Source organism: Cebus imitator, unplaced genomic scaffold (assembly GCF_001604975.1).
Source record: "Cebus imitator isolate Cc_AM_T3 unplaced genomic scaffold, Cebus_imitator-1.0 Scaffold208, whole genome shotgun sequence".
NCBI classification, from domain to species: Eukaryota; Metazoa; Chordata; class Mammalia; order Primates; family Cebidae; genus Cebus; species Cebus imitator.
In genome coordinates, this window is record NW_016107523.1 from 2,473,411 (window position 1) to 2,501,027 (window position 27,617).

The 27,617-nt window shown below is 35.5% G+C and overlaps 1 protein-coding gene across 9 annotated transcripts in view; it reads left to right on the plus strand.

The window, feature by feature from the left end:
• Nucleotides 1–27,617, plus strand: part of DMD (dystrophin) — a 2,133,401-nt gene that overhangs the window by 1,474,221 nt on the left and 631,563 nt on the right. For 7 of the 9 annotated variants that reach the window (XM_017548497.2, XM_037745686.1, XM_037745685.1 and 4 more), the window contains one exon: nucleotides 26,962–27,079. In XM_017548497.2, the coding sequence (XP_017403986.1) occupies nucleotides 26,962–27,079 (118 nt within the window). Of the gene's footprint in view, nucleotides 1–23,246; nucleotides 23,283–26,961; nucleotides 27,080–27,617 lie in introns of all 9 variants that reach the window. The other 2 variants (XM_037745683.1, XM_037745682.1) reach the window with 1 other exon arrangement.

The window sequence follows — 27,617 nt, forward strand, 5'->3', positions numbered from 1 at the left end:
GAGGCTGAGGCCAGAGAATCGCTTGAACCCAGAAGGTGGAGGTTGAATTGTGCCGAGATGGCACCACTGAACTCCAGCCTGGGGGACAGAGCAAGACTCTGTCTCAAAAAAAAAAAAATAGTAGTAGTAAATAAGGAGGGTGGGAGAAAAATTTTGGAGGTGGTGCATAGGTTTATGGCATAGATTCTGGACATGATTTCACAGGGCTATGCAGTCATGCATCTCTTTACAGATATACATTCTGAGAAATGCATTGATAGCTGATAGATCTTGTTGTGCAAATATCATAGAGTGTACTTACAAAAACCAGTGTACAAACCAGTACAGCATGTGACTGTACTGAATACTGTAGGCAATTGTAACACAATGGTAAGTATTTAGCACACCTAAGCTACATGGTGTAGCCTATTGCTCTTAGGCTACAAAAATGTACAGTATGTTACTATGCTGAATACTGTACATAAGTGTGTCTTATCATATCTAAACATAGAAAAGTTACAGAAAAATATTATAATCTTATGGGACCACTGTCCTACATTTATACAGAATGTGTACATGACAGCCATCCATTGCTAAAAGTGTCCTTATGTATCACATAAGTGTAATCTCCAAACTCATCATTCTGTGCACATTAAATATGTATAGCGTTTTTATGTCAATCAGACCCCAATAAAGCAGTTAAAAGAGATTTTGAGTAGGAAATATACTATCATTTCTAGTTGATGAAAGATCTCAATGTTTTCAAAATAGTCCTATGGAAAACCAGATTCATCAGGTGTTTATATGTGATCCTCATGAAAAGGTCAAAGAAGCTGAAAAACATGCATAGACTTTGCCTCTCCTAGCAATCTACGATGTACATCTCCATAATAAGGCCACTGAAAAGTCCTGTAGGAATGTTAATATTGTTAGCTCAGTATTTCTCAGTCATTTCTCCATGGAAACCATTTGTGTAGAATATCTTGAGGAGCACAGTTGAGAGAACGTTATCTTAGTTGAATGTGTATGTCTCTCTGAGTCATGTGATTTCTCTCTATATGTTTTCACCAAATCTTTTAGAAACCTTTTCTCTTAGGACTATGTCTATAATTTGTGAAATTGTTACCAGGATAACATTTGTGCCTCTCACCATGATGTACCTACCAGGGTCCAAGCAGCCACTGTTTTTCTAGAGCAACTATCTGGAGGAAAGAATTCAGCACAGCATTCTACAAAATCATTTTGTTTATTAAAATAGATTACTATATTACATATAGTAATTTATATTTAGAATATTGATTAATCATTAAAATCCGCATGACAGCTTTAAACAACAGTACATAATATATAGCAGTTTGTACTCAAACTAACAGTCTTCTTTTTTAATTTAATTTTACTTTAAGTTCTGGGGTACACATGCAAATCTTGCAGCATTGTTACATAGGTATATACATGCCATGGTGGTTTGCTGCCTCCATCCCCCCATCACCTACATTAGGTATTTCTTCTAATGTTATCCCTCCCAATACCACCACCCTCTGCTATCCCTCCCCTAGCCCCCCAGCCCACAACAGACCCCAGTGTGTGATGTTCCCCTCCCTGTGTCCATGTGTACTCATTGTTCAACACCCACTTATGAGTGAGAACATGGGGTGTTCTGCTTTCTGTTCTTGTGTCAGTTTGCTGAGAATGATGGTTTCCAGCTTCATACATGTCCCTGTGAAGAACATGAACTCATCCTTTTTTTTATGGCTACGTAGTATTCCATGGTGTATATGTGCCATATTTTCTTTATCCAGTCTCTCTTTGATGGGCATTTGGGTTGGTTCCAGGTCCCTGCTATGGTAAACAGTGCTGCGGTGACCATACGTGGGCATGTGTCTTTATAGTAGATCGATTTATAATCCTTTGTATGAACAGAAACCTTTCAAAAGAAGACATTTATGTGGCCAACAAACATATGAAAAAATGCTCATCATCACTGGGCATTAGAGAATGCAAAACTAACAGTCTCCTAAAAAGGATTCACTTTTTGTTTTTATTCTGTTGTCCTACTCGTTGACAGTGTTATGTAAGTAATTGTAAAATTTAAAATCTGGAAAAAGAATGTGGACTCAGAATGCCATCTCTTTTGTTATTTCAAAAGGAATAGAAATGAACATACATATTCATTTTCTTTCATTACACAGCCAGAGAAATAGAATGGATTTTATAAACATGTAAAATCAAGGATTTTGATCACTGATAAAAAGGAAATGTTTGGTCCTTACCTTACTTCATTTCTTTTTTCTTATCCTGTTTTTTTCTTTGTCAACTATTTGATGACATCTCCGAACATCACCTTTTATGCACGGCAAGAATTGGGTATCATAGTAAAGAACACTGTTCATGTCATTAAGTTACGTCATCCCCTCCTGAAATATAGAGGACCTTTAAGGTTATGTGAATATTTTTCTTCTGGTTTTTCTTGTATTTGTAGAAATTACATGAGCTTTGTTTAAAGTCAGGCATCTAAAACCTTGCCCTGTATGCTTCTGACAAACTACACAAATTTGTGATCTATTCTGTTACAGTTTGTTCAACTGTAAAACTAGGATAGCAAACTCTATGTCATATTTTAGTTATCAGGATTTAAAAAGCATGTTTTGAAATCTTAGTAAATAATAAATCTGTACTCTGTAGTTGAATTTGTTCTATATTCTTTAAGAATTTCCCTTTGATGATTATGCCAACTTCTTTTTTTTTTATTATGCCAACTTCTGTATTACTTTTCCTCACGTTTTAATTTTGCGCTTTTATCATAGTAGTATTTTACATTATCCATCAAAGTAACAATTACATAAAGTCATTCTTAAAACAAATATGAATTTTAGATGATTAAATAGATTTGTATGGAGGTTCCTCTTGCTAATCATAGCAATTATCCTTAGTGAAAAATGATAGACACTTGACAAACCAATTAATCATGATGGCTGTTTTTGCATCAAATAAATGACACTTTCAAATCTGAGAGACAGTCAAAAGGGCAATGGTAGTGTATTGTTTCAAAGCCCCTTTCCAATTGATGGTACAAATTTTAAAAGAGAGAGAAAAAAACATGTTTCACTGTAATTGTTTTCTAAGTGCTTCCGAATACATGTATTTTCTTAATAGTTTCAATTTTTTTTTAGTTGGATTGAAAGGAAACTCTTGGAGTGTAATAAGGAGGGCACCTTCTGTTGAGAGGTTTTCAGACAACAGAGTGCGCCTAAGGCCAAAGATGAGATCGTTTTGCAAAAGTCAGTGGCCAGAAACAGGTGTGTTTCACCCTTGAGAGATATGCAGGAAGTTTACCCCACTTTAATCCTTCCAAATGTGCTTTACCTTAATTCCCAAGTACTTTGATAAAAGAGAAATGGGAAAAAATATGGACACTATTGTGGAGAAGTTTTGACCTACACTATGGAGACTTTTAGAATAAGAGCATTCTAGAAATCAGTCCCAAAGGCCTAGGATTTACTTACTTAAAGATAATGTCGTAGGTTGGGTTCCTGGGAAGCATAATCTGTGATTGAGGTGAGCATGCAGTATGCATATTTAGGAGTGTTCTTGGGGTAAGCATGTAGGGGCAGAGGGAGAAGTTTGGCTGTGACACAGTCTCAGTAGGGGCCTCAGCTGACCATCCAGAGAGGTTTTGTTTTTTTTTTTTTCTTTTTGAGACAGAGTGTTGCTCTGTTGCCCAGGTTGGAGTACAGTGGCGTGATCTCGGCCCACTGCAACCTCCACCTCTTGGGTTCAAGCAGATCTTCTGCCTTGGCCCCCCAAGTAGCTGGGTCTATAGGCGTGCACCACTATGCCTGGCTAATTTTTGTATTTTTAGTAGAGACGGTGTTTCACCTTATTGGCCAGGTTGCTTTCAAACTCCTGACCTCATGATCTACCTGCCTCAGCCTCCCAAAGTGATGGGATTACAGGCATGAGCCACCATACCCGGCCTCAGGGAATTCTTAAGCTGGAATGATGCTTCAGAAGTGCTAGGAAATGAGGAAAGAGGACTGAATCTTTATAACCCCATGTCAAGTCCCACAGTGGATGTGGGCTACTCCAGGAAGGCAACGAACTTTAGCAAAATGACTCTCTTCAGCTGTGGGAATTTCCATAAGGGGACTGTGATGGTCTGAATGTTTTTGTCCCTCCAAAATTTATATGTTGAAACCTAACACTCAAGGTGATGGTATTAAAAGGTGGGGGTTTGGGAAGGTGATTTGGTCATGAGGGCTTTGCCTTCATTAATGGGACCAATGCCCTTATAAAAGAGGCCCCAGAAAGCTTCCTTGCCCACTCACCATGTAAGGACTTGTAGAAGTTGCCATTTAAGAGGAGTGAGCCCTCACCAGATAATGAATCTACTGATGTCTTGATCTTGGAATTTCCAGCCTCCAGAACTATAAGCAATAAATTATGTTATTTATAAATTATTCAATCTAAGATATTTAGCTATAGCAGCCCAGACTAAGACAAGGGCTGACAGTTGAAGGCTGTCTACCAGCACCATTCCTAGCAGCTGGGGAAATAAGTCTTTCATTTCTGAAGGGGAACCTGGGCAGCATATTTACAGCTTCTCGCTACAGATAAGCCCATTATTTCAAATACGAGCTAGCAGGAAAAGTTTAAATGCCCCAAATATAATTGGTTGCTAGAAATAAATTGTGCTGTGTAGATTGGAGTGTAGTGAGGAGGGCATCTTCAAACCAGTATGTATGGCATGATACTGTTTTTGTTGCGATATTTATTATATATCCAAACACACATATATTACTTTTAGAAACACACACCCCATATGTGTCTGTGAATATTTTACATACCTATAGGTAACGATTGTTGGCATTATTTATGCTATTTTAAAGATTGATGTTTTCATATGATTATTGGTTATATATTATTTCTTGATAAAAGGTAAAAAAAAAAAAGGCAGAACAAACTTTAAGTGATTACTATGAAAAAAATTCCAATCATTCTCAACAAACTGACACAAGAACAGAAAATCAAACACCGCATGTTCTCACTCATAGGTGGGTGTTGAACAGTGAGAATATATGGATACAGGGAGGGGAGCATCACACACTGGGGTCTGTTGGCGGGTGGAAATAGGGGAGGGACAGCGTGGGGTGGGGAGTTGGGGAGAGAGAGCATGGGGAAGAAATGCCAGATATAGGTGATGGGGAGGAAGGCAGCATATCACACTGCCTTGTATGTACCTATGCAACAATCTTGCATGTTCTTCACATGTACCCCAAAACCTAAAATGCAATAAAAAAAAAGAATCCCAATGCCGCAGATTTAGGTTTATCCAATTTTTCCCATTAAAATATTAAATAACAGAAATGACTGTGAATATGAAAAGAAGCAAATTTTGTAAAATGGTAAGAAATGCTTAAAGACATAGCATTGTTGCACAACCATCATTATTGAGACATACAGCGTTTGGCTTTGACCAAATTGGTTTCGAAAACTTCCTTTTGGCCAAAAGGGTTAGGCCATATATACTATCGTAAATAATATGCTACCATAAAATTCATGATACTTACCATGCATTAATTCCTAATATATAGCAGGCATTGTGCTAGGCACATCATATTTAGTATTTCTAATCCTCTCAAAAGTAATACAAGTTAACTGGTATTTTTCTTGTTTTGAAATGGAGAAACTCAGAGAGGTTAAATGACTTGCCCAAGGCAATGCCATCAATAGGTGCCAGATTCTGTCACAGGTTTATTGGCAACAAACCATATGTGCGCACGTGTGTGTGTGTGTGTGTACACATACACATATATAGTGTAAATATTTACGTGGAAACTTAATAAACTGCATTGAGCTGTATTTAGAATTAGTATTTAGGGCATGTTTCGTGAATAATGATTGGGCTTACTCTCAAACTCTCTCTCTCTCTCTCTCTCTCTCTCTCTCTCTCTCTCTCTCACACACACACAAACATGCAGAAAATTTGCTCAGACATACTTACACATACATACCTCATAAGATGATTATATGAATACCAGCCTTTTATTTCCTGACTAAATTACAAGTCCTAGTTATTGTTTGGACTGTGAAAGAATAATTATATGAAGAGGTGCTTCAAGATGAAAGGCAAGGCAACATTGTGAAATTATTCATATGATAGAAATCATGTGCAAAAAAAGAACAAAATCTTTAAAGATCTAGTTATAAAATCGTGTTGGACAAATATAACCATGAAGAAATAAAAAGAAAAATGTAATATATAAATCAAATGTACTGTTGAATGTAAGGAGTTGGTTATACTTCCTTAGAGTAGAGGTTATTTTAAAGTTTATGGCTTACATTATGTTATGAATTGTCCTAAATCAATATTGTTATGCAAGACCAACTATTAGGTTATTTTTGGTAGATAATCACAGTAAAACCCTAGTATGATAGGTAAAGTTTAGCTACTCTCCCATACCCTCACTCTAAGGTGTTATCATACTCCATATAAAAGGTTCAATCAAGGTAGACATGAGAATATTCTAGAATCTAGAGGTGGAATTCAGTTAACCTTAGAGATGGCATCGGACAACTAGAATCTTCAGATTCAGTGTGGTAACAAAGAATACTTTAGGCATTTAGCCTTGGGCACCATCCCAAAGAATACAGTTTCCATAACTTGCTAAATTTCTATACCTAGCAAGCTAGGGATGAGGAATTTCTTTCAAATATTTTAACCAAAGCATGTATCTTAACACTAATCTCATAAGTGAAAACTCCTTTCTAACATTCTTTTTGCTCATTAGCAAGGCCTCTAGTGTTGACTGTGATAAAAATAGTTCAAACACTGGTAGAACCCATCCCAGGAGACTGGCCTTTCTGATTAAATTCAAACTCTATCCCCATATGAATTCCTGACTTAAGTAACTGAGTTCTAGCACATCAGAATATAAGTGTGTTATAGATATCAAAACATGTGTAATTAATACATATTTTAAGTGAGACATTCTTTCATCTTTATTTCTTAACTACATCAGAAATTTGATTATTTTCAGTAGCCTAACTATAAAACAAAACACAAAGCCAACAAGTAAAAACTTCTTTGTATATATTGCAAAAAGGCAACCATTTGGTGTCAATTCAATCACAAGAGAAATGCTATTATATGAGTACATCTCCCTGGCTTGTATGGGGGTAACAGGGCATGTGATTTATTGATTCACAGTAACTGAGCTATTGAAACTGAGATATTCACAATAACTGAGATATTGATATGTAGCCTTTCCCATAACTTTGTGTAGTAAAATCCTCAGTTTGTGCTGCATAAAAAGCTTATTGTTTACTTTTCATGAAAATCATCTTAGTTGTTATCTTTATTTAATAGTCTATAATTTGGGGCTAATACATTTGTTTTCTTGATACTATGTGAAGTTGCAAGTAAAAAATTCTTACAGGAATCGATAAGTAAATATCCTATAAGTATCCTATATCCAGAGTCAGTCTCTCTCTCTCTCTCTCTCTCTCTCTCTCTCTCTCTCTCAAGTGGACTCTTGAGTTTATGCTGCTTGGTTCTGTGCATATATAGGTCAGATGTCTGAAATATAATCTTTATTTGCTATTTTTACTCTCCTAAGGTCATAACTCCAAGATAGATAATATTTGTAATCATATACTATTTGTCAGAAGTATTTCTAATAACACAGCTATTTTATAAAAATCAACATCTATTCAGTATAAAATTTTACTTTAAATAATTAATTCAAACAAATCAATGAGGTAGTTTTTACACTGCTGAGCCTGTGTATGTGTGGATTGGTACAGCCATGCCATAGACTTCAATTATCATCTTTCTTTCTTTTTTTGTATATGTGAAATGTTCATCATTGTGCTATAGAAAACAATGTCACTGTGTTTTTAAAAGCTAGAGTGGGTATTGAGAAGGGGAAGAGGATCATAGAAAAAGTTGGTTAACATGCTACTTCCATTTCAAATCTGTACTCGATGTCATCACCAGCAACATTTTAAATTTATGCCTCCACTAGATTGCAGTTCTTTTCCTTTGATTATTCTTATCATACAAGCCTTTCCACACAAAATTAATGTATAGCAATTGTGTAGAATTTTTCTTTGGAAAATATGGTGATTTATTACAAAGTGAGCAACATCATTTAAAAAATTCACAATTTGATTTTTCTCAGAACGATCAGAAAGAATAAAGTATATGCATGGTTCATTTCAGGAGAATTAGAACATGAGAATTAATATATTTCAGGTCTTTTAAAATACCTTCATGCCTATGAATCAGCATATTTTTCCTAGTTTGAGATTTTAAAAAATCGAGACTTAATTAAAATCTCACTGATGTTTCACCATCAGATGATTTTATATTTGTATATTCTTGTACTTTTTAACTTATGTAAAGAAGAATAGAAGAAAGAAAAGGGGAGGATTGGTCATCTTTCTTTCTCAGTTCTTATAGCACTTCATTTTTTTAACCTACTATTCCTGCTGTCTACTTTGTTTGTCTACATGTTTGTTTCATTATTTCACAGAAAACCATCTACTGCCACTCTGAAGGTCATTTACCTGAAAATGATAGAGAGCAGCATATATTCAAACAACTGCACAGTAATTACCTATCAATTATCATTGTTCCTTACTTTTCTGCTTTGGGATTGAGAGGCTGCCTCCCTCCCCTACCTCCCTCACAGCCCCAGCATATTATCACAAAGCCTACTGATTCATTCACATCCTTGGGCTAAATTTGCCATCCACAGTGTTCCTGTTGTTTTGTGTATGGAAGTGAAAAGATTTAATTGGATATCGTTGAAAAGACACAGAGGCTAACTTTCAATTTTCATTTGTAGTTCCTCCCTCTCCCTCTGCACCACCTCCTTTACTTGTTGAGAAAATTGCCCTCTCCGTGGTAACAATAAAAAAAAGCTTTCAGATTTTAGTAGTAGTTGTTGCAGGGAAAAGAAGTCAAAAAGTAGAAGTTTAAAAATGAAAAAGGGAGAGGAAGACAGCTGGGAAGAAGGCTTACTGTTTATGAGTGGGTGTGGAGGGGAAAGAACTAAGTTGAATGAGCAAAGCTGAGCTAAGAGGAAGATGGTTTTTCTGCATCCCAGAAGGCAGTCCCCCATTCTTTCCTGCAGGCTTCACTCTCCAAAAGATAAGAGCTTTATCTGAAATTCTTACAGGATTCCCTCCTGAAGAGCAGCTTGTCACCAAACAGCAACACTGTGATTTCCTCAGGGAATCATCGTTTATTATTATGTTTTTAATGTAACACTTCTGTCGAACTCCAGTTTCTACCTCAATTCAAATGGTCATTTAGTTACAGGGTGAAAGAGACCCAACAATACCCCTCTCCCACTCCCAGAGGTCTTTGGTTAAACCATGTCTGCCACAAGGACACAAGGAGCTGGTTCTGACTGCAGTTGTTTTTTATTTGCTTTTTTGCCTCCTGTACTTTCTAGATTGTGAGATATTGTAACCCTTCTCAATGACACATAGTACTGAACCCATCTGAAGAAGTATGTCATGTTGTGACGAACAGTTTCTCCTGCTAAGTAAATGCAGAACCGTTGTGAAAGGTTTAATAATGCCTACCCCTCCCCGCCAAAGATGTCTATACCCTAATTCCAGGGACCTGTGAATATGTTACCTTACATGGCAAAAGGCTTTGTATTAATAGATGTGGCTAAGTTAAAAATCTTGACACAGGGTGATAGCCTGGGTTATCCCAGTACACCCAATGTTTTCACAAGAATCCTTATAAGAGAGAATGCAATGTGATGATGTAAACAGAACAAGAGAAAGATTGGAAGGTGCTACGCTACTGGCATTGAAGTTGAAGGACAGGGCCAAGAGCCAAGAACTGCAGGCAGGCTCTAAAAGCTGGAAAAGGCATGGAAAAGAATCCTCCCCTACATCTTTTAGCGGGAGCACAAGCTCTGTTAACACATTGTATTTAGCTTGTGAGATCCATTTTTTGGACTTTGGACTTTGGAACTCCAGAATTATAAGTTAATACCTTTGGGTTGTTTTAAGCCATTAAGTCTGTAATCATTTGTTAAAATAGCCACAGACAACGGATACAGCCGTGAACATTTAATAATTACTAACTTTGCACAATTTTGATACAGGCTTTCTTATTAAGGTTTATTTTTTCCTAATTACCAGGAATAAAAGTGGAGTATGGGGACAATGTCATGATGCACTCCATTTTAGCCATATGAATTCGTATTTCCAGTATTAGAAAAAAGGTGACAAATCTGAATGTATTCATATGAAAATCTGAATGTATTCATGTGAAATAACAATAAAGCATAATCAAAAGAGAAAAGTGTCCAGCTGAAAATGAAGTTGGAGAAAGATGAAGAGAAGCAAGCCAATTGTGTAGTTTCCCTTCTGCTTTTTAAAATCATGATTTATTTAACCCATTGAATTCTATTTTACAAACAGGACTGCAAGGAAGTATTGATGGATTTGATGGCATGAAAACCACAGTCACAGAGGCAGGAAAGTAAGGAATAAGTGTTAGAATAGGAAGCGGAGTTGCTTGTGGAGAGACCTTGTGACATGCGAGCAGGGCTAGGCTTGGGAGTCAGAAAGTCCTGAGTTCAAATGCTGTTCTTATCCTAACTGGCTGGCTAATTCTTTGGGGAAATTAGTGATCTCCTCTGAGCTTATTTCCTCATATGTGAAAAAAGGAATATAGCACCCATCTAGGTAGAGTTGTTGTCGGGTTTAAATGGTGATCATAAAGCATCTAGCCCAGATTTGGCTATATTATAGCTGCTTACAAAATTGTAATTATGATGTAAAAGAGAAAAACACTGGAAAAGGAGGATGTGGGCCATTTTGTTCCACCTCCAACACCTTTTATCTTTGTGACTTTGGGTAAATTATACTTTATTCTGTGCTTCATTTTCCTGGGTCTATAAAAGAGTGTAAGTACAGAACCATTGAGGGGGTGGTCATTATTAACCTACCTCAAATGATGTCTATAAATTAATATATATTGTGCTTTTCCTATGTGCAAGATCTAGCACAATAGCTAGTTATTACTATTGTTGTCTAATTGTTGTGCTATAGAAGTTTGAATTGTAAGGCAGTGGAGAGTCACTGAGCTTTACAAGAAAGTATAGAAAAACATTTTAGTAGATAGTAATGGGGAATATTATGTAAATGGATAATATTAGGGGCAGATATTACAAAGATTACAGCATGGACATTTATTAAAGCCAAACTGCTTAATCAGTTGCATCTCTCAGGTTCCCGATGTTGCTTAATTTTTTACCTCCTGTTTTGTGCTGCCCTTTGTACAAATATTTAATGTTCCTGACGCCTCTTCAGTAGCACATGTACTGTGCGTTCGTTTTGTTATTACTTGTGTATACTAGCATTCCTTTGTGAACTGAAAGCATGGAATTAGCTGTTGCCTCTATCCTACCTAGTTTTGTAGTTTGAATTGAAGCCTTCACCTCATTAACACCTATTCTGTCCACTATCTTAGAGAAAACTTCTTAAATTCAGGCAGATCATTAATAAAGCGGAAAGAGTGGAGAACTTGAGATATTGGAAATTGGAACCCACTACTAGTATTGACTGATTTATGATTATCAGTTTTTGTCTCTGCCTAGTCTCATGCCACTAAAGTCTCTGAGGCAACAAAGAATAAGCAATTTTTCTCACCTTATACAAATAAAACACAGAATAAGGAATCACTAGAGAATTGGTACTGCAACCTTTCTGTGGGAATTACTGCTTATTTTAAAATTACTTAAAAGATACTGAAATTATTGTGAATAAAGAGAAAACTTCCTAATAAAACAGAGAATTAAACTTAACACCTCCCCATAATGTAAGCAGCTTGGTTAGGAACACAGCATTACAGAAACCACTTAAGAATTGATTGTACTTGCTCTTGGAGCAGAACTAGAAGCTCACCGTTTAGAAGCTGTGCACATTTCCCTATCAAACAGTACATAAAGTTTCCATATTCCTCAAAATTGGCTTCATTTGTGCCATGTGTTTGCTTGGAACTATGTCACATAAAGCAGTTCTCCCCCTCAAACTGGGCTGCTTTCATGCCGCAGTGCAAGTGTGTGATATACTGGCACCGTGTGCTAACATAGACCCATTTTTATACGATAAGAACTAGCACGGCCTAGGGAATTGGAAAGTATGTCTGAAATCCTCCCCATAGAATATGTCCCTTCCTTTAAAAACTGTCATACTGCAAGTTCCAATTGAGTTAAAGGCCATTTTACTCCTATAGGGAAATAGATTCTATTGTAATTTTTACATTCCCCAATAACAGTCTGTCCTTTGTTTATTGAAGAGAGCTTTCATGTCATAAAAATGGCATTGTTTGACAGAGAAACAGAATCATTGTTTTATTATAGAAACTTTACTCTTACAGCAGCAAAAATAAATAGCTCATCTCCTAAGCTCCTGATCAATGTCTAACACCTCCTACCCCCAGCAACACTTCACTGTAAGTATATTAACACCCTATAATAGCAACTCCACTCACCTACCAAGAAATGATCTTCACAAATGATTTACAGCTAAACCAGAGCTTAAACACATAGCACCCAATCAAGGGCAGATTTTTATCTTTTCCCCAATCATATAAGTTCTGAGAAGAAATAGATTAATGATCTCTGAGACAACTGCTGAGAAAATTTACAAAGTATATTGTTTATTCTAAAGAACGAGACCTAGTTGTTAAGCACTTTTTTCCCGTATATGTACATCCAAAGGTAACTATTACACCATCTTGATGCAAATTTAGGATGTAGGTTTATTCATACCTCTCTTCTCCATTTGGATATTGTCTTGTCTGTGTGAGTGCACACAGACACATGCATGCATACACACATGCACTCTTGCTTCACACTTATTTGTAAAACTCACAAAGATTTCCAAACCATTAATATCTCATTGTTTAACATGAACACATGGTTGTTCACTCTCCATATGTATCTTCACTTTGTAGCACTCAGAATTTGGCAAAATCAGAAGGCTGAAACCTCGTAGATTAAATATATTCTATATAACATATGTCTTAATTGCTGTTATTGTAAAAAAACCAGGACTAGCCAGATTTGACTAATTTCTACCTAAGGTATTTCAATTCTTATAAATAGATTCATTGCTTTAATCACACAAGAGTGGTTTATATGAATGTAATTATCTTCACTTTCTAGCTGAATAAACTGAGCCTGATTCTGTCCCTATATAGGAAACATGAATTGAACAGCTGTTCCAATTATTTTGATAATTCAAATGTTCACATCTACCAGTGGAAGACAGCAGAAGAGGATTAGGGGGCTTGAATTATTCTGATTTATTGTGCACATGAGTGTAATTGCCTCTAGATAATCACTCATTTCTTCACTTAACTTCCCATCTACAGGTAGTATCAATAAACAGTAACATCTTTTTCTTTGCCTCAGTTTACTGATGGCCACAGTTAGAATGAAAAAGCAAGGTTTTGTTTCAGTACTTAAATGAGTAACATCTCCAAAATGTTTTGAAAGCATAAAAAGGTTGAATACATTTTTAACAAATGTTTTGTTTGCTTTGACTTTTGATTTTTGAACAGATTAGTACAATACTCCTATGTTCCTTCCCTAGAAGATTTATTTCCTAAACAAAAATATCAGGTCTAATGCATTAGTAGGTATTAAGGGCATTGAAAAGTTATATTCACAAAATGTGACATCATAACATATATTAATAATTCTTATCACTGATAATCCTTTATTATCAATGTTGTATTTCTGGAGAGATTCCAATAGCTTCTCATATTCTGAAAGTCTCTGTTTATCCTTTACAGTAGGAATGTAAGAATTTAACAAAACATTATGAATGTTTACCTTTTTTCTAAACTAAAACTACAATCTCTATTTACCCTTATATAGTAAAATATAACATTACAAGTGGAATCAGCAAAATGTTTAATAATTTTCTGGCACAGTTTTTACAAGCAATGGGGTTGAATTTATGTTCGTTAAGTGCAGTGGAATTATTATATTCTCCTTAAAAGATGCATGAAGTTAAATTGAAAATGTTTTGCATGTTTTCATGACGGGACATTTAATCAAAGAGGGGATCCATGAGGCTTTTCTTGGGTTACTGCAATTTAATTTTCCATTTCTTTCTTGGAAAGGACATTGGATGCAGTTGTAGGAGGCTAATATTTCTAACATGCCACTTTTATTGTGGCATTCTTCTGCTCTCTAACCTCCAATGATTTCCCATTGCCTTCAACATGATGTCCTTATTTGGTCATCTAGTGTTCAGAGCCCTCACATTCTGGCCCCAGCTTCCCCTCTCAACTTGATCACAGGCATCATAATTCTGCCAACTACACAGCTGCCCTTCCCACTCTTTCTCAACCACTCTGCTGTGTTCTGACTTCTACACTTTGGCTTTAAAGCCACTCCTTTTCCTGAAAATCCTTCTCCCATTAGGTCATTATTAATTGAGTTCATCCTCCAAGTTACAGTTCATGTTCGTTCCTCTACGGCACCTTTCCTGAGCCTGGTGCCATATAAAATCCTATCATCTCTCAGAATCCCATTAGCATAGAATATGTGGTCTATAGACTATTACATTTGTCATTGACATATTGTCTTCTATTATTGGGCAATCACATGTGTGAGCATGCATGGGCTGGCCTGAAGGTCATCTTCCCAACTGCATTGCAAGTTCATTACAAGTTCACTGACTTCACTAGAGAGGCTCTTTTATATCATCCATGAGGTACATTCCCTACTGTGATGTACTATGCATAGAATTATTTCAATAAATATTTTCTACCTATTTGACCAATGCTTAGTTACCTGTCAACTCTATCCTCTTGTATCTGGGATTTCTAGAGTATTTGGACAGTATCGTCAGAATGCAAAATTAGGAGGAGTACGTACCAGGCAAACTATTACAAATAATGCCCTCAAATAGTTACATTTCATTATTCATGGCTTGTAGTTTATCTTCTGCTTTAGTATTTTAGTTCACTTATGATTCAATTTGCTGTCTACATTCCTATGAATAGGGACAAGAGAATTTGTCTTGATGAGTAGAAGTTAGAGGGCTTCCAAAATGATGTTATTCTAGATAGAACAACAAATCAATCCTGAAAAAATTGAGGAGTAATAATCCCCAAATATGTACGTGCATATCTCATTTTATTGGGCTTCACTTTATTGCACTTTGCAGATACTTCCTTTTTATAAATTGAAGGCTGCATGGAGCAAGTCTATCAGCACAATTTTTCCAACAGCATATGCTTGCTTTATTTCTGTGTCATGTTTTGGTAATTCACTCAATATTTCAAACATTTTTATTGTTGTTATATTTGTTACGATCCATGATCAGTGACCTTTGATGTTACTATTGTAATTGTTTTGGGATGTCATGAACCACACTCATATGAGATGGCGAACTTGGTGGGGTGCAGTGGCTCACACCTGTAATCCTCACACTTTGAGAGGCTAAGGCAGGAGGATCGTGTTAGCCTAGGAGTTTCAGACCAGCCTGGGAAACAAAGTGAGATGCTGTTTTTAAAATATATATAGAGAAAAATTAGCTTGGCATGGTGGCACATGGCTTTGGGAGCCCTGCCAGCTGCATGGGAGGCTGACACAGGACGATCACTGAGTCCAGGAGGACAAGGAGGCGGTGAACCATGTTCACTCCACTTCACTCCAGCCAAAATGACAGAGCAATACCCTGTCTGAAAAAAAAAAAAAGACAAACATTTTTTCAACTTTAATTTTAAATTACGGGAGTACATGTGTAGGTTTATTACCTGGTTATATTACATGATGCTGAGGTTTTGAGTACAAATGATCCTGTCCCCCAGCTACTGAGCATAGTAACCAATAGTTAGTTTTTTAACCCTTGTTTCCCTCCCTCCCCACTGTAGTAGTCCTCAGTTTCTATTGTAGCATTATTATGTCCCTGAGAATCCAATGTTTAGCACCACATGAGGACATGTTGTATTTGGTATTCTGTTTCTGCATTAATTCACTTAGAATAATGGCCTCCAGCTGCATTCATGTTGCTGCAAAGGACATGATTTTCATTTTTATGACTGCATAATATTCCATGGTGTATATGCACCATATTTTCTTTCTCCAGCCCGCCATTGATGAGCACCTAGATTGATTTCCTAGATTGATTTACCTTTGCTATTGTGAATAATGCTGAAATGATGATGAGAACACATGTGTCTTTTTAGTAGAGCAATTTGTTTTCTTTGGGCTATATACCCAGTAATGGGATCACTAGGTTAAACAATAGTTGTGTTTTAAGTTCTTTGAGGAATCTCCAAACTGTTTCACACTGGCTGAACTAATTTTCATTCCCAACAACAGTGTATCAGTGTTCCCTTTTCTCCACAGCCTCGGCAGCATCTGTAGTTTTTGTTTTTGACTTTTTACTAATAGCTAGTATGAATGGTATGAGATGGTATCTCGTTATGGTTTTGATTTGCATTTCTCTGATGACGAGTGATGTGGAGCACTTTTTCATATGTTTGTTGGCCACTTGTAAGTCTTCTTTTGAGGAGCATCTGTTTATGTCTTTTGCCCATTTTTTGATGGGGTTATTTGATTTTTACTTGTTGAATTGCTTAAGATTCCTATAGATTCTGATTATTAGACCTTTGTCAGATGTATAGTTTGCGAATATATCCTCTCATTCTGTAGACTGTCTGTTTACTCTGTTGATAGATTCTTTCCACTGTGCAGAGCTCTTTTGTTTAATTAAATTGCACTTATCAATTTTTGCTTTTGTTATAATTGCTTTTGAGGACTTTGTTATAAATTCTTTCCCAAGTCCAATGTCCAGAATGTTATTTCCTAGGCTTTCTTATAGGATTCTTATAATTTGAGATGTAACATTTAAACCTTTAATCCATCTCGAGTTAATTTTTGTATATGGTGTAAGGAGGGGATCCAGTTGCATTCTTCTGCATATGGCTAACCAGCTATCCCAGCATCATGTCTTGAATAAAGTCTTTTTTCCATTACTTATTTTTGTAATATGGCAAACTTAATCCATCAACATTTTGTGTGTTCAGACTACTCCACTGATCAGTCATTTCCTCATCTCTCTTCCTCTCCTTGGGCTTCCCTATTCCCTGAGACACAACAATATTGAAATTATGCCAATTAGAAACCCTACAATGTCCTCTAAGTGTTTGAGGGAAAGAAAGAGTCACATGTTTAGCACTTTAAATCAAAAGCTAGAAAGGATTAACCTTGGTGAGGAAGGCATGTCAAAAGCCAAGATAGGCTGAGAGCTAGACCTCTTGTGCCAGTTGTCCAAGTTGTGAATGCATAGGAAACTTTCTTGAAGAAAATTAGAAGTGCTACTCTGTTGAACAAGGCAATGATAAGAAAGTGTAACAGCCTTATTGCTAATATGGAGAATGTCTTAGTGGTCTGGATAGAGGATCAAAACTGTCACACCATTATCTTAAGCAAAAGGCTAATCTAAAGCAAGGACTGCAATTCTGTGAATGCTGAGAGCAGTGAGGACACTGCAGAGGAGAAGTTGGAAGCTGGCAGAGATATGTTTATGAAGCTTAAGGAATAAGCCCTCTCTATAACATTAAAGTGCAAGGTGGAGCAAAAAGGGCTGATGGAGAAGCTGCAACAAACTATCCAGATCAAGCTAACATCTAAGTTCATAAAGGTGGCAATACTAAACAACAGATTTTCAATGTAGACAAGACAGCCTTCTACTGGAAAAGGAAACAATCTAGGAGTTTCATAGCTAGAGAGAAGTCAATGCCTGGCTTCGAAAGTTCAAAAGACAGGCTTTGAAAGTTGAAAAGGCAGGCTGACTCTTTTGTGAGGGGCTAATGTAACTGGTGACTTTCAACTAAAGCCAATGCTCATTTACCATTCCAAAAATACTAGGGCCCTTAAGATTCTACTCTGCCTATGCTCTATAAATCAAACAACAAAGCCTAGATGACTGCACACCTCTTACAGCATGGTTTCATGAATATTTTAAGCCCTCTGTTGAGACCTACTTCTGAAAAAAAAAGATGTCTTTCAAAATATTACTGCTCTTTGACAATGTCCCTGGTCACCCAAGAGCCCTAGGAAGATGTCCAAAGAGATTTATTTTATTTTCATGCCTGCTAACACAATATCCATTCTGCAGTCCTTGGATCAAGAAGTCACTTCAACTTTCAAGTTTTATTATTTAAAACATACATTTCATAAAGGTATCACTGCTGTATGTGCTGAGTTCACTGATGGATCTGGATAAAGTAAACTGAAAACGGAAAGTACTCACCATTCCAGATGCCATTAAGAAAATTTGTGATTGAGGGGAGGAGGTCAAAATATCAACATTATCAGGGGTTTGGAAGTAGTTGATTCCAACCCTCATCAATGACTGTGAGTGTCCAAGACTTCAATAGAAATCACTGCGGATGTGGTAGAAATAGCATGAGAACCAGAATGAGAAGTGGAGATTGAAGGTATGACTGAATGGTTGTGTTCTCAAGGTAAAACCAGGGGATCCAGAGTTGCTACTTATGGATGAATAAAGGAAGTGGTTCCATGAGATGGACTGTACTCTTGGTGATGATACTGTGAACATTGTTGAAATGACAACAAAGAATTTACAACATTCTATAAACTTAGTTGATAAAGTAGCATCAGGGTTTGAGAAGATTGACTCAAACTTTGAAAGAAGTTTTATTATGAGTAAAATGCTATCAAACAATAACATGCTACAAAGAAATCATTGGTTACAAAGAAGAGCGAATTGATGCAGCAAACTTCATTGTTGCTTTATTTTAAGAAATTGCCACAGCCACCCCAACCTTCAGCAACCACCACCCTGATCAATCAGCAGCCATCGTCATTGAGCCAAGAGCCTGTACCAGCAAAAAGATTATGACTATCTGAAGGCTCAGATAATTGTTTTTTTGTTTTTTTTTTTCAAAAATAATTATTTTTTTCCCATTTATTTATTTTATTGCATTTTAGGTTTGGGGGTACATGTGAAGAACATGCAAAATTGTTGCACAGGAACACACGTGGCAGTGTGATTTGCTGCCTTCCTCCCCATCACCTACATCTGGCGTTTCTCCCTTTGCTATCTCTCCCCAACTCCCCACCCCCCGTCCCTCCCCTATTTCCCCCCAACTGACCCCAGTGTGTAGTGCTCCCCTCGCTGTGTCCATGTGTTCTCATTGTTCAACACCCGCCTATGAGGGAGAACATGCGGTGTTTGATCTTCTGCTCTTCTGTCAGTTTGCTGAGAATGATGGTTTCCAGGTTCATCCATGTCCCTACAAAGGACCCAAACTCATCGTTTTTGATGGCTGCATAATATTCCATGGTGTATATGTGCCACATTTTCCCTATCCAGTCTATCGTCGATGGGCATTTGGGTTGGTTCCAGGTCTTTGCTATTCAGATAATTGTTATATCATTTTTAAGCAGTATTTTTTTGTAATTAAGGTATGTACATTTTTTAGATACAATGCTATTGCACACTTGACAGATGATGGTAAAGTGTAAACATAACATTTAATGCACTGGGGAACCAAAACCATTCGTTTGCCTTGCTTTATTTTGATATTTACTTTATTGCAGCAGTCTGGAACCAAACCCACAATATTTCCGAGGCAGTCCTATGCATAGTTTCATGTCTCTTTTTCTTCTAAAATGTATGTAGGAGAAAAAATTGTATCACTTATGTTACTGGGTCATAATATCAAAAGCCTGCGAATCTGATGCACATGACAAAAACTGGTCTTAAACCTATCCCAATTATCTTTTGTTAATATGCCAAATTTATAGAACAATAGAGTTTCAGGAATTGTGAACAATGTAGAATAACTAATAGATCTAATGTTGAACAGCTAAAATTATCAGTGCCCTTTGTATCAGTTTGGAAAGGTATTTGCAAATCATTATCAACAAATTATAGCATAAAATTCTTTTTTTCTTTTTGACTTTGAAATTGTATTTCAAGATCTGCAATTAGACCACATTATTTACTTACTGGATTGTGAAAGTGAAATGTGTTTTCACTTTTGGATGTTAAAGGTTTTATTAAATGACAAGTAAATCAATCCCACAAGTTTTGTGTGGTAGAATAGCTTTGAAAGGGCCATTTTAATCTTTTTTTCAACAAAGGGAAGTAATTTATTTTAAAAATAACACAGTAATAGTAGATTAATGTAATACCATTTCAAGGAAATCACCAAATTTGGTAGGTTTAAGAAGTTTGTTTGTTGTTGTTGTTGTTTTTCTTTTTTCTTTTTTTTTTTTTTTTTTTGTTTATTTGCTCTTATTATTTTTTATATTTTTAATTTTTAAAAAATGTTACTTTATGTTCTGTGGTACATGTGCAGACCATGAAGGTTTGTTACATAGGTATACACGTGCCATGGTGGTTTGCTGCACCCATCAACACGTCATCCATTGCATTAGGTATTTGTCCTATGCTCTCCCTTCCCTTGCCCCCACCCCTCGACAGGCCCCAGTGTGTGATGTTCCCCTCCCCGTGTCTAGGTGTTCTCATTGCTCAACTCCCACTTAGGAATGAGAACGTGTGGTGTTAGGCTTAAGAGATTTTTTAACTCGCCAAAATATCAACAAATTGAAACTTTACTACAAAAAAAAGAGAGAAATAAATTTCACAGACTGACTTACTGTTTTTTGAGTTTGAATAGCTAATAATAATTTCTTAAGCAGCTGTTATATTTTTCATTTCTAAAGTTAGCCAAATGATCAGTGGTGTTTACAATACTGATAAACAGTGCTTAGAAAAGGAACATGCGTTGTACCAATTTCCACACATTTCTGATGCTAATTACTTGTTTCTTTTTTGTTTTATTCGTATATTTTTTATTTTAAGTTTTGTGAGTACATAGTAGGTCTATATATTTATTTGGTACATGAGATGTTTTGATACAGGCATGCAATATGTAGTAAGCACATCATGTAAAATGGGGTATTCAACCCCTCAAGCATTTATTATTTATGTGCAATTAAATCATTATTGGCTATAGTCCCCCTGTTGTGCTATCAAATACTAGGTCTTATTCATTCTTGCTAATTAATTTTTTGTACCCATTAACTATCCCCACCCCACCCCTACCTTCCCACTACCCTTCCTGTCCTCTTCTCTCTATGTCCATGAGTTCAATTGTCTTGAATTTTAGCTTCCACAAATAAGAACATGCAGTGTTTATTTTTCTGTGTCTGATTGATTTCACTTAACATAATGGCCTCCATTTCCAACAATGCTGTTGCAGATGACAGAATCTCATTCTTTTTTGTAGCTGAATAGTACTCCAATGTACAAAGGCACCACATTTTCTTTGTCCATTTATCTATTGATGGACACTTTGATTGCTTCAATAGACTTCAAAATGCAGTAACAAGAGCCCTCAGTCAGTTAAGATCCAATAATAGAAGGCCTGCATATTCTCAGGGTCACCAGATGGGTATGAGGATCAGTGGTATTTTAAACTATTTTGTATAATTTAGATAAAGAAAAGCTGAAGACTAATTAAGCTTGATTCCTTCAGAAGACGGTCCTTGACCTTTACATTTCATGTGATATCTCTGCCGTATGCTCTGATAACTGTCCCTGTTTCCCCTCCCATAATACCTCAGGTTATTGTAATTGCTTTTTTATTGCCTGTCATCATTATCATCATTACTAGTTTGTTTTCTTTTTGAGAACAGGAATTATGTTCTCCTTCACTGCTACAGCCACTGCACCTAGCTCAATGAGTGACACAACAGAAGCACTTAAAATATTCCTGAAACCCAATTTGGGAGATATTCTACAAAATACCTGGCCTCTGTTTGTCAAAACTATCAGTGTTATAAAGTTCAAAGAAAGGCAAATAACTATTTCAGATTAAAAGAGGCTAAAGACATATGACAATTGAAAGTAATGCATGAGGAAAGTAATGACCAGGAAATAAAAATAGAGCTATAAATTTCATTAATGGGTAATTGTCATACTCTGAATATAGAGTATGGATAAGATTGTGATCTAAAGCCATGTTAAATTTCCTGACTTTGAAATTGAGCTGAAGTTATTTAAGAGAATGTCTTTGCTATTAAGAAATAAAACGTAAAGTATTTAAGGGTAAAGGGGCATGATATCTGTAAGTTATTCTCAAATGATTCAGAAAAATTATACATATAAAATATTAGATATATAGGTATCTATACACAGAGAGGGAGAATAGTAAAATGATAAATGTTTAAAAATAATGTGACAAAATGTTGGCAAATGGTGAATCTGGGTAAGGGGTAAGCGGGAGTTCTTTATCTTGAAAATATTCTGCAAGTTTGAAGTTATATAAAGTAAAATGCATTTTAAAGAGTATTTGTTCAGTGAATAAAGAACAAGAAAGGATAATTGCAGTCAGAAGATGTTTATGAAGTTGATTACGAAGATTGTTAAGAAATTATCAATAAAGGTGCTGAAAGAACATTCAGAAAAGAAGTAGGGAAGGTTAGTCAAGTAGGAAAATATCCAAGCCAGTATAAAATGTAAATGAGAAGTGAGGAAGTAAGTGGAAGACAATAAGGATGGTTTTTGATTTGCCCACCCTATTTGGAGAGACAGCTGAATGCAAGAATAGAAGCCAAAATGAAGGTGTTCAGTGAGATGGTTGAAAGCTAGACAAATTACTAGCATCCTCACCAGCAAAACTCTTTCAGTTACTAGAAAGGCTACAATTTAGTACCTCCCTGACTTCCATGCTTATTTTTTTCAACACATAAAATGGTTCTATAAACTCTTTTACCTCTCATTTCTTAATATTATTTTTTTTAAGTTGTAAATAAAATAGCATCAGTTCTGCCTTGTTACATTTCAGCTTAATTCATGTTTATTTACTGAAATTGCAACTTTTGAAACTCACCATTGGCATTTATGCTGTGTAGATTGTTGATTTTTATAGAAAAATTTAAAAATATGACGTTTGATTTTTAAAGTATTTTCTTAGACATACAAGCACTGTTTTTTATTTGAGGATTATTTAGGTGGAATTCCATTTCAATGAATATAATAACAAATTGTGATTTTGTCTTAAAGCCTAAAATGCCCTAGTTAGAATATGCATGGTTTCACTGTTTAACTTCCTATTTCATTGGGTTGCCATTTATAAGCACTTCACTCAACTCTGGGGGTGCTTAGTAAGATTAAAGACTTCTGATTCACTTTGTGTTTGAATTTTTTTTTCTTCCATCTTTACTCAGCTAGTGGAATCTATGATGAATTCTCATCTCCCCGGGGTAAGCTGTTTTTAGTAAAGCCCAGTAGCTGACTTATGACTCCTTAGAAATAGCATTGATTCCTTCCTTCTCCTGTGTTTTGTTTCTTCTAGAATGGTAGAATCCATGTAGACATGATCAGTTATCATGCTTAGGTACTGGTAAGCATGTAACGATTTTAGTTTTGTTCACTTATTTGTATAACAAATACCTGGGATCATATTAGAGAAATAAATAAGCACAATTAGCATTCTACTTGTTTAGTATGACTAAAGCTAGGTTGAGAAAATAGAAAAGGACCAAAGGTCATATGAGAATTAAGATAATACTAGGAACAGTATGTTTGAGAGAGTAACATCTGGTAAAAGTAGCAGATTGGGGGCAGAGAACAGAATTTTGTAGATGGATGTTTTGGAGTCAAGTAGTTTGAGTAATGATCAGATCTAAGGTATTTTATCATGTGTGGGTGACTCGAAGGAATAGAGATGAAAGTCACTTTATTTAAGAAGCTCTGGAATTATAAAACTAAGTTGTGAAGTCAAAGAAATTATAGTAGCAAATAATAGAATACATTTAAAAGGAAACCAAATGAAAAGAAAAACAATAGTTACTCTCACCAAACACTTGTGTTTTTTTATTGGCAAGAAATTATTTTAACCACTGTTTTTATAATATTTTAATGAAAAAAATACTGAAGCATATGCTATATTAAATCCCTCTCTTTATTTCTAGAAAGGGAATCAAAGGAGAAAATTCCCATTCTGCTATACTGAAAGACCACTAAGTAAAGAGCCTATTAGTGTATGATAAATCCCATAGCAATATACATTATTATTTTACAGCTTCTTTTTTGAAAAGAATGTTTGTATGTGTTGACCAAAGAGTAGGATAAAAAGTTGAAATTTCATTTTGGAATATTTCATAAATGCATAGTTGTATTGCAGTTGTGAATCTCCTTCGATTTTTAAGGAGGCTGCTTCAAAGGATGTCATTAATAACCTTCTCAGGTGCTTACAAAGCATGTGTCTGTCAGCAGAATTAGGGAATCACCCAACTAGAGAACAGGTTTCACAATACCCTGAGACCTATTTTGTTCATTAGAGAGGAAAATGGCTTGTTTTGAGTCTAAGTTGACATGCTTGCTAATTTCAGCAGTAAAAGCTGTTCATTATGGTCAGGTTTAATTTAGAGCCTGTTAAGGTTCAGATTAAATTTGATCAAATTACTTTTACAGCATACTTCTTAAATGAACTTTGAAATCCTAAAAGAAGGAAAAAAGTGCAGCAAACATTGAGGAATGTACCTAAAACTGATAAGCAAAAAAATCTGGCTAATTAGGGTGAATTAATATTAAATCAAAGAAGAACAGCCTGATAATCTTTGTTATATTAAAAAATTTAAGTATCAAAAAGCACAGTTTTTCATTTAAGTTCCAGACTATACTGAATATATTTGTCCACTGCCACATGCATAGTGCCTAATGCTTAGAAATATTAAATGAATGGATGAGTAAATGAATTTATGTATTTTACTAGCTCTGTGTATTTAAAGTTCTTTGTTAACTTTGAGGTGAAAATTTGACTTCATCTGAGGTTTCTGGGTAAGTCCATTTTAAAAATTCTATTGAACATATTCGGACACCTTAGAGTAAGCAATTCCAAAGCAACCTTTCAGCTTCCCATGTCACAGATGACCAAAGTTTCACATTCCAACACCGGAAAACAGCTTATTTCATAAAATCTATATGCTACTATATGGTTCCTGCTTTAAAATGTGTTCAGTGCTCTCCTACTAACTTATGCCACTTACTTCAATAGCTGTCTTTGGCAATTTGTTCCATATTTCAAACACTCTTTTGTATAAAGAAACCATAAAAGTTAGAAACCTGAAAATTGGATTTTTCTTCTGAGTGATCACAGCTTACAAATGTGGAAAATTTGTTAAAAGTTAGCCCCTCCAATTTTTCAATACAGAGAGGAGAAAGTGCCTAAAGTAGATGTACAATGTTTGGATAAGTTATTTTCATTATTTTAATATTACCAGAAGCAGTTGAGTTTAAATCACAAAGCCTGTTTCCCTACCTCTTTACAAAAGAAGCACTACAGAGTAATCAAAATTTGGCCTTTCCCAAACCAAAAATCATTAGAAAATCAGCAGGAGTCAAAGGACATGATAGATAACTAAGTTTTGTATAAGTTTCATGTACAATACTATCTACAACTTTCGTCTCTTCACCTTCTTTGGCCTCATGTGGTAGAACATCATATTTAAAATTATACAAACTTGCTGGCTTGTTTACTAGTATGGTTATTATAAGAGAAAAATGAGAAAATGTGGATAAAACATCTGTCACATATTGCTTATAAACTAACAGTAAATATTACTTTTATTTTCCCCAATTAAAATAAAATTTACTGAGTTTTAGAACCAGAACTAGTCAGATGCCTTTTGTTTTTTCATAATTTTTTTTAAAATCTTTGCATTCCTTTATTGGAGCAAGATTCTTGATCGGTATACAGTGATGTATTTACTAAACAGAGACCTGTGCAGAAATTACATACTATCCGTCTAGATAGGTTGTTACACTTTTGCCTATTGATGGAATAGTTCCATTTATCAAGTTTTATACATCAAAAAGCTTTTGAATTTCACCAGACTGTCCATTAATTCACCTCTGAAAAAGTGGCATTTAATTTCAGCTACTATTATTTTATAGCATTAAAAAGCTTATGCATTAGGGTGCTTCTCTGCACAATGGCATTGAGCAGACAGAGCTGGGTCTTAGAGGTTTTGGTCCTTAAATGTAGAGACCAAGATGTCAGAGACAATAGATAGACACTGAAGAAAGGGAAGAATTTCTTAATGATCTTACATTACTACCTATAAATTAAAAATTGTTGGTTTTATTCTATTTGTATTTTTATTTAAAATAGGGCTATATTAAAGTCATTTAAAACACAGGAAAAAACGAATACTAACATCTAATCTGATGCTTTCCAAACTTGCCTAAATCATAAAAGTTAATTAGATAATTTATTTAAAATGCAAGATTCCCAGCTCTTTCCGTTACAAATTCATTACTTCTGGAGTGAGGCAAAAAGGTTTAGTGATTCTTATGGACAGGCAGCTTAGGAGAAAGGCTGATTACCTCACCTACTTCACCTTTTCGTTTTACAGATGAGGATTCTCAGGTAAAATGAAGTTAAATAAGTAATATCTCTTAAATCAGTTCTGTGTTCTTTCTGTTTTTAAAATAAATATATCTTATTTTTCACATCAGACAGAATGATATTATAAGTATAAATGGCTTTCTGTCTTTTAAATACATTGTCATAATTCAGAATAACATTTCTTACTCAAGGCACTCATGCAGTGGTTTAAGTAATACCAAGTACTCTGGAATGACTCCATCTGAGCCTTTAAAGAAGAAAATCTTTTTTAAGTACAACAATTGTGCTTTAAATAAAGAAAATCTTCTTTATTTAAAGGCTCAGATGAAAACATTTTCATCTGAAATATTTTTGGTATCTAAGAATGAAGCATATTTCCTGTTAAATTTTCTATAAGCCCTCACACAGTAAAACCTTTTTTATTTCTAAAAGTGTTTTGGCTGGTTTTACCATTGTACTTTACTTTGTATTATGGAAAAGGAATACACAATGCTGAAGAGCCCCATACTAAGCGATATTTGTTCTTACAGGCAACACTGCAGGATTTGGAACAGAGACGCCCCCAATTGGAAGAACTCATTACTGCTGCCCAAAATTTGAAAAACAAGACCAGCAATCAAGAGGCTAGAACAATCATTACGGATCGAAGTAAGTTTTTTTTTTTAACAAGCATGGGACACTCAAAGCAAGATGCATGACAAGATTCAATAAGAACTTAAGTTCCTGTACCCCTTCACATTTATAAAAATAATGTGAAATAATTGCAAATGATAACAATTGTACTGAGATTTTCACTCCATAATGTTATCTTTTAATAACCGAATGTAATTCCATTAATAGGAAAAATCCATTTTTTAATCACTTCAGGGCTTATATAGTTGCAAAGCATGGAGTGATGGGTGTGGTGACCACAGTGTGGCAGAACATTTGTACTTTAGTTGTCATCTATCAGGGTTGGCATCCATGAAGATGCCAGTTTCTCCTTCATATCCTTGGTTGTTGGTCCAAGCAGGCAGTGGCTTCTTCCTGGGGCATCTTTCATTCCCATCTGCAGTGACTTTCTTTTTTTTTCCCATTTATTTATTTTATTGCATTTTAGGTTTTGGGGTACATGTGAAGAACATGCAAAATTGTTGCATAGGTACACACGTGGCAGTGTGATTTGCTGCCTTCCTCCCCATCACCT